At 40.8% G+C, this 12,336-nt stretch overlaps 1 protein-coding gene across 1 annotated transcript; it reads left to right on the top strand.

The window, feature by feature from the left end:
• Positions 1-1,682: 1,682 nt before the first annotated feature.
• Positions 1,683-5,007, top strand: ZNF706 (zinc finger protein 706). The gene is made up of 4 exons (XM_009638371.2): positions 1,683-1,770; positions 2,644-2,780; positions 3,953-4,060; positions 4,703-5,007. The coding sequence occupies exons 2-3, from the start codon at positions 2,646-2,648 to the stop codon at positions 4,046-4,048; spliced, it is 231 nt and encodes a 76-aa protein (XP_009636666.1). The 5' UTR covers positions 1,683-1,770; positions 2,644-2,645; the 3' UTR covers positions 4,049-4,060; positions 4,703-5,007.
• The last annotated feature ends 7,329 nt before the right edge of the window (positions 5,008-12,336 follow it).

The raw sequence follows: 12,336 nt of genomic DNA, 5'->3' as shown, positions 1-12,336 counted from the left end.
GGCTGTTTGTGTCTGGAAGTGACAGCGGAAGCAGCTGTCGGTGTCCGGTTTTAGGGCTTGAAACTCCCCGCTCGGGCTCTGGTTACTTACAAGGAAATGACCCTGCGTGAGGCATGAACGTGCTGCAGGCTTCGGCCTCGCCGCCCTGTAACGCCCGGGCCGTTGCCGTTTATGACTTGGCAGCAAATCTTTGTGCGGTGCGAGGCTTCCTACGTGCTCACGCATTTTTATTTCAAAACGGCAGGCCTGTGCGCTGGGCTCTCGGGGTGTGCCTGATAAGGAAAACAACACTTATCTGTGTTGTGCAACTGCAGTACAGATTTAGCCTTGTAGATTAACTCATCCTTCTTTTAAACGAACTTTGGGATTATTTTTGTCACTTTCACAGTATACTGGTGGTCCAAATAATCTTAATTTTCCTGTAATTGAGTATTCACTCTGTGTGTCTCAACTGTATCCGTGTAATTTGCAGTACTTAAACTCCTGGATTTTTGGTCTCAGGCATCATATGGAGGTTGATATTTCTAAGCAGATGTTTTTGTTCGTGTTTTCTTGTTTGCCTTAACTAAAACCGGCAGTTGCCAAATACGTACAAGCTCAGTGTGGCTGGCTGTTGCAATGTTCTACTTAACAAGCTCTTATCAAGGGACTAAAATACAAAGTAATATGCAAACACTTTATGGAAATCATTGGGTTTCATTACATCTGAGTATTTTCTATCAGGAACCCCCTGACTTCTGGAGGACTACTGTAATGATAGTAGAATAGAACCAAAATAAAACCTATACAAAGCTATTGGCAATATCTCTTCTTTCTTTCTTTTGTTTGGTTTTTTTTTTTTTTTTTGGCTTTTTCTTTTTGACTGGGAATTCAGTGTTCTTGTTGAGCCATGCGGTACGTAAACAGTGTGAGGCCCTGGCTAGGATGTTTCAGAGTAACTGTAGCATACAGTAAGACATAGACTGGTGTTTTTAGTCTTATTAACATTCAGTGCTGTATCTTATGGGAACTGTTGAATGCCACATGTATTTCTGGGTGCTTGTTCATAGAACTCCTGTTTTCTTGTGTTCAGTTTTGTTAGCCATATGGAATTCTAAAATCTCCTTTAGAAAAACTGATAGGAAAAGAGGAGGGAACGCTGAAGATGTAGTGTAATGCTTTTGCAAAGGCTTACGTGGTGGTGGTAAATATGAAAGAATGGGACTGTGGCCTAAGAAGTGCCTCTTGATCCACAAAAGCTGTTTTGGGTCTCGGGACCATCTTTTTGCTCAGCGTTAAGCACTGTGATGCTACATGGCCAGAAATTCTTGCAGTACTAGTGAATTTCCAGATGTAGTTGATGTGTCATAGAAACTTCATAATGGTTTTAAGGGCTTTTCATACATATTTACTGGAAGTCAGCCTTTGTTTGGATAGGCCGTTCTCCCTCTTGCAGTGGAGAGACGTCTGTCCTTGTGGGAAGGACTGCACGATGGACCTGTTGTAGCCACACAGTGTGTGTCACCAGTACCAAATTTAGAGCAAATGCCCAGGTTGCATAGAGGGGCAATGAACAACGAGCCAACCTCTTGGGAACATTGGACTTTTTCTGGTTTTCCTGAAAATAATGGACTTCACTATCTATCTGTGCTGTGCTTGCGTGGCAAGTCTTGTGCTTCTGTGAGAGCCGCACAACTGGATTGTGCGTGGGCCATGAGGGACTGCGAGAAAGATAATAGCAGAAAGTGGGCTGCTGGGTTGTATAAGCACGTTCTGAAGCCTGCTCTGTTGGTGAGCTCAAATCCTGCCTGGTGTCTGATCTGGGGGTGGGGTGCAAGCTGAATTGGGTGGCTTAGTGGGCTGAGTGCAGGTGTAGCGTTGCCGTTGTAAAATACACTGTTTCGCTGCTCCCCGAAATGTGATTTTTGTAGCTCATTTCTTCTTGTGGTGGACCTTCTAATGGCAGGTGGCAATAGCGTTCGCTTCTTTTATGCTGCTGTGTTATACAGAGTAACAGCTTGTGATGGGGGCAATTTTACTTCTTTTTAAGAAGTATGTGTGCCTGTAAAGTCGTCTGGAAATCAAGAAGGATGGCCACCTGTAAAAATAGCCATGAATAAGGAGGAATGACTTATTGTTCGTGCCATTCCCAACTCCAAAGCAGATCACAAGCACGTACACCAGAAGTCAGTAATACAGGTTGGGTAATACTTTGATTTGCCTTTCTTGGAACCTGTTTCAAGCTGCAGAAATAAAGGTTGAGTTGTAAGCTTATTTTTTTTTTAAAAAAAAAAAAAAAAAGGCAACCCCCCTAAATTTTACAGTACCCGTGGAAATAGTAAGTTTTGATTAACAATAAAGTAAACATTAATTGTTCTGACTATTGAAAACACTTTTCAAAAGTAGACCTTGCAGCTTCATTGAGGAAGAAACCTCAGAACGGACTAAATAATTCTGATGCATGTTTTAAGAAAGATACTAAAACCGGGGAGTTTTTACATAGTAAAGAGCTTGAACAGATGTCTGTTGTGTACTAATTATGGGAATGGAAGGCCTTATGGACAGAGCGCATGGCTGCTTTATGCTCATGGTTACGGCTTCTGAGTCAGCTAGCAGCAGTAGTTTCTCACATTTGTAGACTAAATGTCTTCTTTTTGTTTGTAGATATGGCTCGTGGACAGCAGAAGATTCAGTCGCAGCAGAAAAATGCCAAAAAGCAAGCTGAGCAAAAAAAGAAACAAGGACATGATCAGAAGGCTGCAGCCAAGGCTGCCTTGATATATACCTGCACTGTCTGTAGGGTAAGAGGAACTGAAGACAAAGTAGTATTGTAGGCAGCTCTGCTTTCCAGTCTAGAACAGAATTTTTAGAAGTTTATATGGTGGAAGCTAAAATACTTGTTAAGTGGCTGTCTAGCTTGTTGCTATAAGCATTTGCATCTGTTATGTGACTCACTTGTACTGATAGTTGAGATATGAGAAAATCTGAGAGGTCATGTACAGATCTGTTTTGGGTAGTTACCTTGCTTTCTGAATTGCAGGGGTTTGCATGTGCTGTTAGTTTGAGTTATAAAATGTACAGAGTATGAGATCACTTCCTGTTTAATCTCCAAATGGAAACATCTCTTTGTGGTCGAACTGGCCCATCTTAGAATCACTGGTTATTGATGTTAATGTACAGAGGAAAAGTGGTGGTGCCAAAAGCATTAGTATAAGTTTGATATGCAGTAACTTGTACTAGAATAAATGACTTGACAAGAGAACAGAAACGCGAGCACTAATCAGATTATACTTTCCTTCTGGCTGGTTTTTCTGAATGTGCTCGCTTTGGAGCTGAAGGATAAACTTGCCATTTTCACTTAAACGGTCAGTCCCAGAATAGATTTGTCACTCTGAATGTCTTAAATTCCAAATTAAGGGCTGCTCACTTAAGTACTTGCAACCAGCTCCTATTCTTGTGAAATCGGGTTGTAGCAGCAATCACTTTGGGCAGTTGATGCCTGCAACTGTGTAGTAGCAATGGTCTGAGGTAGCTTGTGCCTAGTAGAGAACCAGTCTATGCCACATAACTCATTGGCCTATTGATAAACAAAAGAAATAGCTTTTGTAAAGATTTGATTCTGAAAAGGATAAACATTTATCTTTTAAGTGTTGCAAAAGAAAATGGTAAGGAGGTTGGTTTTCCACCAAACCAGCTTGTGAAGCGTAAGACCTGCAGGGAGGTTTCTAGCAAAAATAGTACCGTTGATGAACATGCCAAAACAGTGTGATACTAGTGCTTAAAAGCACCTCTCTGAGATGAAATATTCTCTCTTAATCTCCAGCTAAGCTAAGGGTGCTTCTGCACTAGAGCAGTGTCATTGAGGAGATGATTTGCTTCAGGAAAAAGACAATAAAACATAGGGGGGAACAGGTTTTGTAGTATCATTTAACTCTTGTACTGTGCATAAAGTCAAATGTCTCTCTTTAATCAGACACAAATGCCGGATCCCAAGACCTTCAAACAGCACTTTGAAAGCAAGCATCCTAAGACTCCACTTCCTCCAGAATTGGCTGATGTTCAGGCGTAAAGTTGTCTACAGGTCATTACCTTAATTTTTAAATGATTGTCTGTGAAAGGTGTACTATGAATTAGTTTTTTTACCACCATCAGCTGGGACTTAAAACTCGCTTTGTTTACTTTAATATGAAAATGAACTATAGGTTAAAGTTACACCCCCGAACTGTTACACAGGAGAAGCAAGCTGATGCTTATGTAGGTGAAATGGCTGTGGCATTTCACTGTGCCTAGAAGTTGTTCTAAAAGGGACTAATGTTATTGCGAACGGTCATCCTTTGAGTTGTAGGAATACTTTATTATTTAGTTCTTGCTTTGAAATGTTAGTTTTGCTTTGAACAAAATACATACAATAAACACAATCTGTCTGTTGCTACAAAACAACTATTTCCATTACATGTTTTGTATATTTGCAACAATTGAGCCTTTTTGTTCCTGAAGCTATGCGGGTGAATGCAGATTCTTCTGCATTCAAATATAAAACTTAACCTCTGTGTTAAACTATAGAAGAGATTTCCCAATAGCCAGTTGTTAGGCTGTAACTGAAAGTGGTTATAATAAAGGGCTGAAATGAGGTAAAAAGCAGTATTATGGTATTTTGTTCACGTAAAGGTAAACAGCATTGTGTAACAGTTCAGCTTAACTGAGTTATTCTTGTTTTTTATAGGTGAAATCATGGCACCTATTGACTCTTCTACTGTCAGACCTTACATAACAAACCTGCAGCTGCTTTTCTAAAACTGTTGATCAGCAAAAATGAAGGGGCTACAGAAACATTCATATTTTTATGCTGTTCCCTCTTGGGCTTCATGCAAAGACAATTCTGTGTAAATGTACAGTTGTGCCCTATTTGGAAATCCTGAAAAATCAGTCCATACTTGTTATAAAAAATTTTTTACAATTGTAATTATATTGATGTTCATATTGTGTAAAATAACTCATTTAATAAAGTAGTACTTTGATTTTACAATATCACAGATTAAATCCTTGTAGAAGTTCTGTTTCAACTTTCTGCATTATCTGCCTTATAAAATAATAAAAAAGACAAAGTGGAATTTTCCCCATCCTGCCAAAACGTGAGCAGTATCATTCCACTGAAAGTAATGTACATTACAGTAAATTAATCCTAAGTGAAGAGGGAAGCTGCTTGGATTTACTGTTCAGTGTGCTGCCTGCTTGAGCCCAGTCACTAGTGGTCAAGTTGTTGGCTCAAGGCGCAGCAGACTCCCTAGAAGCTGCATGAGAATCGTGAGACTTCCTTCTACTTTTTTTGTCCTGTGTATTGGAGCCTAATACTGCAAGCCATTTTGAATGGGATTCCTTTACTCTGAGGGATCATGTTCCTCGAAGTCATGCACTGGAGAGACTCTTGTTATGCTTGTTGTCCTTTATATTTGGTAGATGGCTGAGGAAGCTGAGAGGTGGCAGGATTGAATGCTTCTGGGTATGCTGGCTTGAAAAATGCTCGCAAATACTAGGTTAAAGCATCTCTGCTCTTCGTTGAAAAATTGATTCGAAAAGATTTTTAATGATATTTTGAGCAGTCAACCACACATGTTCCCCCTCAACTGTGTCTGGTTATTTCAGTAGCAACTCTTCAGGAAATATGTAAAATAGCCAGCCATTAATAACCTTTCTTCACAACCAGCTTAAAATAAGCCTGTTGGAAAAGAGCCAAAGTAACTGAAATAATATGGCTACTTTAAGAAATCAGATATGATTAAAATTGCATTGACAAGAAAAAGCTGGATAATAACTGTCTGGCCAAGAATATTTGAGCAGCTAAACATAATTACCCCTAAAGTGTTCTGGGCTCAGTTCTAATCCCAGATATACAGCACAGAAGTAGTGGAGAAACATCTGAATTGTGCTAGGAGGTCTGCTATACAGAATCCCACCTTTGGCATTTGGAGGGGGCTTATTTAAGAGCGAGCTTTAGTTTTGGCCTTGCAGTAAGAAGCAACACTAGAATTGCTGTGATTTACTGAGGTCACAAAGGATGTAAAAATCCTGGCAGTCCACGTAACCCTTGCTATGCAGCAGGACTGTACATCTGACCTTCAAATGGCTTCCTAAAATCTAGGACCGTAGTCTCAAAGACTCATTCACGTAAAAGAATGCACTTGGTATTTTATTATATAAAGCCTTTGTCTTCGTCCACTCATTTGCTCTTTATTGAACTACTTCTGTGAGACTAGCTTCCTGTCCTCTTTGCTGTGACAGTATCTCTGTAAATACTTACTTTGACATAAAGTTTCTCTGTATTATAGTCACTCCAGGATAACCTGTATACCACTTAACTTTTATAGATAATGTTGTTCTCCTCTGAGAGTAATCCACTACTGCACTTGTACACCTGACATCAGAATGTAACGCTTCATTTATTTTTCTTTAATGTTCTCAATCCATATATCCTGACAAACTGGCTCCCACAAGGCAAGAAATCTGCTCTCGACCTTTGTGCTGTATGGGGGGAAGGTACTTACATGTTCTGATGCTGTAGTTTGTCTCAAAATACGCTGAGTGCAAATGGATAAAGATGTTTCTTGCACTGATTGGTTATCTGGTAATCTGGTTTTACTTTGGAAAATGTTGCAGGATGTATCCCTATAGCTTGGTCCGGAGGTGAAGTATATGTTCTGTTCTTTCAATTCAGGTTGTGTGGCATTAAATAAAAAGATTTTGTTTCATAAACAACCTCTCTTAATGAGCACTGAAGAGCTGGAAAGCTGCATCACTAGTGGGATGGTTATCTTCAGTTAGAATTGTCTTTTCAAAACATGATGATGCTCAAGTTGAAAATACCCTATGAAATTACGGGGGGGGGTTATGTGTTAGAAGGCAAGAGTGATCCTCAGTTCAGTAGCTGCAATCTCAATTACAGAAATAAATGAAAGCTATGACTGAATTGTTACAAAGACGTTTTAAGTATAGGGGGAATGCTATACTAAATGCGGGAATCGTCCTCATTTAGAGTATCTGCAATACTCCTTGTACCTAAAGGGTGAGAGGAAGGACTAGGAGTTCTCCATCAGCTCTTCCAGATCTGAAGGATGGCACCCTGTTACCTGGCTAAAGACACAGTTGTGCATTGTAATGTGTCTGATTAAAGAGAATTAAAAACTGAACATGTAAAATGTCATATTTCCTGCCTGCTTTTAAAAACAAGTATTGCTGCACTAACAAAATTGATTTCCTGGCTGTGGACAGTCCTGGAGCTTGAAGCTGTCTCACTTTGCATAAAAGAAAAATAGGCATGGAAAGTTTCCCATGTTCCCTCGAGAAAGATTCATCTGTGCAGGGGCAGCGTTTAGGTAAAGGGTTCTTGTGTTGTCAGTATGGGCACCAGCTGTCACGGATACTTCTGGAACAACTTTAAAAAGTGATTTTGAATTTTCAGAAGCCCGCATCTCTTCTGGGAATGTCTTTAAATGGCATCTGAAATAACATTGTAAGCAGGGCTTAAAATGTTTTGAAAAAAAGTCTCACTTGAGATCCCAGAGTAAAAGTCAGCACGTGTGATTATGGTGAGGCCATCTTGGGGACTACCGAGCAATCAGGAACAATTTTGCAATTTGTATTCCTCAGCCTCACTTAGGCTAGTTTCTGTACCTCTGCTGTGCCGATCTCTAAGGGTTTCTGGTTTCTTGCTATCAAAAAGCTGTGTGAAAAATCTGAAATAGAAGTTGAAGGCAGTTGCTGTGTAGCCTTAAGGAAATAGTTGGCTTTATGCAGTGCTCTTGAAACGTCCCTGGAGATGATCCCTTTTGGTTATTTGCTGTTGAGCTGAAAACACTTCAGCTCAAGTAAAGCTAATGACCAGGGGCTGTTTGCAAACCACGTAGGGATGAAGGAATTTGTAGTGTTTCTGTAAACTATATTGAACTGTTTTCCCATCTTGATAAGAAGCACTAATAGGTGGAATTTCTTTTATCATCAAATACTGATAGGCTTGAGGTCTGTTTTGTTTCCCCTTCTCTCAGACACAAGCTGGGGAGTATTTGGCTTTAATAAAAGTGTGGTCTTCCTAACTCAATTAGTCCTGCAGAATCCATAAACAAAGTAAAGGTCAGCTTGTACTTCTGTCTCCCCAGCCCCACTGCTGTGTGTAATTTTCAGGCCTTTGATTTACCTATTTAGAACCTTACAGGTTTTGCGGTGGACTTTGAATTCAGCCCCAAAACTCAGCTTTGGACTGGTGTTCAGTATCTGATTTTCCATATTGCAAAGCATCGTCAGCGATGTTGCGCTAGTCCAGACGGTGGGAGGGTGTAAAGTTCTGTCTGTGGAATTTTGCTATCTGTTTTGAAAATTATTTGGAATTTTTTTAATGCATTCTCTATTGTGTTACGGTTTTTGTATAGATAAGGCGTAACAGAGACTCAACTGAGGGAGTTGTGTTATCTTCGTAGCTTTCGAAAAAAGGTGGAATTAGGCTGGGTGTATATTTTAAAATTCTCTTACGTGGCTTTTAGCATTGGGGTTTCTGGGAAAGGAGGAATCTGTAGTTGTCCCAACCGGCACAGCTTTCCTCTGAACAGTACTGTCCATTGCATATATAAAGTTAGGGTCCGTACAGCGCTTTGGCGGCATGGCAGCATATTTGTGTGCTCCCTGTTCATAGCTGTTACAAAACCGCAAACAGTGTGTGAAACATTGCTGGATGCTGGAGATCTTTGGGAGAAACAAGGACTAAGGGAAATCTCAGAAAGTTATTGAGTCCATCTCCTTGCTCTGAGATTGGATCAGATCTGCCAAGACTGTAACTAACAAAAGTTTCTCTAATTCTTAAAAGCTTCTAACACAAGGGATCCCATGACCTTGTGAGCAGCGTACCACTGTTGAACCGTACAACTGGAGGGTTATCACAGCAAGAGTTTATCCCCGCGAGTTAAGGCAATTACTTATTGTTCTTATTGGCAATAGATGCGATGAATAGTGCCCTCATTTGAACGTTGCTATTATGTTCTCCTCCTAGTCTTCTCTTAAGTAAACCCAGTTAAATGAATCATTCTTTGTAGGTCGCTTCTAAGCCTAGTGATTGTTGCTGCTCTTCTCTGGATCCTCTCCAGTTTGTGCTCTTAAATCATACGGTCCAAAATATGACCCAAAGTTCTGGCTGAGGCTAGTGCAGAGTAGCTGGAACAATTAGCTTCTGCCACTTGCATACATTAGTGCTATTAACGCACACTGGAATTATATTTGCCTTTTTGCAACAGCATCACATTGACTCGTGTTCAGCTCCGGGTCTGCCAACATCCCAGATCCATTTTGGTACCACAGTAATCTCCATTTTGTGCCTACGTGTCAGTGTCTGCATGTCTGTCTCTAATGGATCTCAGACCTAATTTATCAGGATACCAGCATTCTAGACCTTTCTTCTATGCTGTTCACAGTTCATCCGAGTATGGCATCATGGGGAAGTCCTGCAGATGTCCTCTTTTACTCTATAGTCAGAGTTGTGCATGAACACACTGAATGGGATAGATCCCAGGCAAAGCCTTGCAGGACCCTGCTTGAGTATCTTCCCAGGTTCCCATTAAGCCTTTGGTAATTGCTTTTTGAGAGCATTTTGTACCGCTGTGATTCTCCTTATGGTCGATACGGATTGGAGCCACCTATTCCACCTGTGAGGCCTTCACAGAATGACAGTGTCAAAGACCTTTACAGCACCAGGGAGGCTTGGGATCCTGCGTGCCTGTGGCCACCAGGCCAGTTTTCAAGAAGGAATGGATGGCACGGGGGTTGTTCCTGACAAATCCATGTTGGCTGGCTGTTGCTGGCTTACTTTTCCATACGCATTTACAAATAGGATTTTATAAAAATTATTCTAGCATTTTTCCAGGTTTAGGGTGACTGTCAGAGTCCCCTGTTTCTTTCTAAATTCTTTGTGCTTGTCCCACTGCTCTCTTGGAGTCTTCTGTGCTCTGTGGGTTCTCAAGGAGCAATGCTCATGGTCCACAGTGACGTGGCTGATTGCTGGAGCATCCTAGGGTAAGAGTGGTCAGCTATTGCCAACTTTAATACCATCTAAGCCCTCTGAACACGTCAACTTAGTCTTTCAACTTCTTGACGTGCATTGTGTAGTTAATTTTTGACTGAAGTAAAAAGTCCTGTTTATTACTTACTTGTAAATCTTCTCTTTCATTTTCTTTCCTTCCTCATCAAGTAATGTACCTATTCTTCACTTTATCTAGAGCCTCAGCTGGTTTTTTTGACTCTGCTAATGGAGATGTTATTTCATTGACTTCTGAGCCACCTAAACCCCAGTCACCCGTCTGTCTCTCAGCATCGACACTAACTCTCACATTTACAACACACTGCCCAACCACTGAGGCCAACTCTTTGAAAATACTTTTTAGGGGTTTTTTTTGTTGGGTTGTTTGGGGTTTTTTTGGCAGAGTGTGCCCACCATGAAGCTATCAGAAGCTGTATATGCTCTGTCCTGGTCAGTTCATGGTCCCAAAAGTGTCAGAGCTGCAGACTTTCTCATTTAAGTTTGAGCTGTGTTAAATATTTACTTACCCACACGTTGGCAGTGTGCGATAAGCACTACAGACCTGGCTGACCTGATAAATCTCCTGAATGTGCCATAGCTGTTATGCTGTATATAAAGCTATATAGCGCTAATTAGAGTAAATGCTTGAGTGACTTTTCACCAGACATCATTCTGACCATTTCTTCCTCTGGTTTTCAAGGCTCTCCCTAAGCTTTAATCGTTTCTTTTTATCATTCTTTAATCTGTTCTATTCCATATGGATGCTGATGCCATCCAGCCCCTTGCGGGAATATATGGTGTCTGTCGTCTTTCCCTTTTGTTTACCCATAACCGGGCAATACCCAAGCTGCCTTTGTGTCTTTATGCGATGCTTTGCAAACTGAAAGTACGCCTGGAAAACAAACGCGTGCTGATTGCACAGCATACTCACAGGCCAACAGGATGGGCCTTCATTTTTAGCTTCTTGTTCTTCATGTGCCTTCAAGTTCCAGTAGCCATTACCCGCTAATGGTTTTAACTCTCTTTTGGTATACCTGTTTTCTTTAGTTGTAAATGGTCACTACATATTTTGCAATAAAATGGTTGCTTTATTTTGAATTATTTGTGGATCTTCTGAAAGGTGAAAACTGAGTTATTTATTTCCAACCAAAAGAATAATTGAAGAATGATGTCTTCTGGGGGAAAAAAAGGTTTTAAAATGTTTGTGTATGTCCTGCTGGTTTTCAGAATTATTCTTATGGTCATTACTCACTTTCTGTAACAGTAATGCTTAATGCAGTGGCACTTTCTGTTGCTGAAGGAGATACAACTCAGATTTCATGTCACAGAGGGCTGGGGGCAGCATGAGAACTGACCAGAATAGTCTCTGTGCAATGGAGCTCCTTCTTCTCTCCGCACAGAAACAGAGGGAAAAATAATTTATGTTTGTGACTAGATTTCACTCACTGTATTTTGTATTTAGAAAGTAAATTTAAATTGTGTTTTTAGAAAAAAATGCTTTACCCTTGGAACATTTTCTAAAGCGCACCTACTGCTGCTATTAGCTCTTAGCAGATCACTTCTAAAAGAGAGTATTTTTCTTAACGAGGTCTAAGAAATACTTTTTATTGAGGACCATGTTAAGAAAGGTTAAGAAATAGTACACAGCTGCTTTCTGCTGCTGCAGTAAATCATTCAAAGAATTTGCTGTTATGCATCTGAAAGCATGGGCTGTTGACGCAGCTGAAAGAATGTGACACTGTTTGGATCAAACCCACCACCAGCAAAGGAGGACAACTTCTCAGCTTCTGGGCTGCTTTCTAAATGGACAAAGCATGCCTGTATTTTTCTCAAGTAATAATTGATTTCAGCGTCACTGAAGTCAGTAGGAACTTAATTTTGTCATGTGCGCAATATCCACATGCGCGTGCAGAAAGCTGCTAGCTTGAGCACCTTTGTAAAACCTATAAAGCACCTGTGTTGCTGGAGCTAAACTTGGCTAGGGATGCAAAGAATAATAAGAAGGGATTCTACAGGTATATCAGCCGGAAAAGGATGGTTAAAGAAAGCGTAACCCGTTGATGAGCGAGACGGGCAAGCTGGTAACAGCAGATGAGGAGAAGGCTGAGGTACTCAACACCTTTTTTGCCTCAGTCTTCACTGGCAGCCTCTCTCCTCACCCCTCCCGAGTTGATGGATGGCATGAGGGGGACCGGGAGGGCAAAACTCCTCCTGCTGTAGGAGATCAGGTTCGTGACCTCCTGTGGAACCTGAATGCACATAAGTCTATGGGACCTGATGAGATGCATCCCAGAGTCCTGAGG

Source organism: Egretta garzetta, unplaced genomic scaffold (genome assembly GCF_000687185.1).
Source record: "Egretta garzetta isolate BGI_Z169 unplaced genomic scaffold, ASM68718v1 scaffold154, whole genome shotgun sequence".
Taxonomy (NCBI): Eukaryota; Metazoa; Chordata; class Aves; order Pelecaniformes; family Ardeidae; genus Egretta; species Egretta garzetta.
The sequence above is the reverse complement of the archived record's forward strand: the minus strand, read 5'-3'. Positions and strand labels throughout refer to the sequence as shown.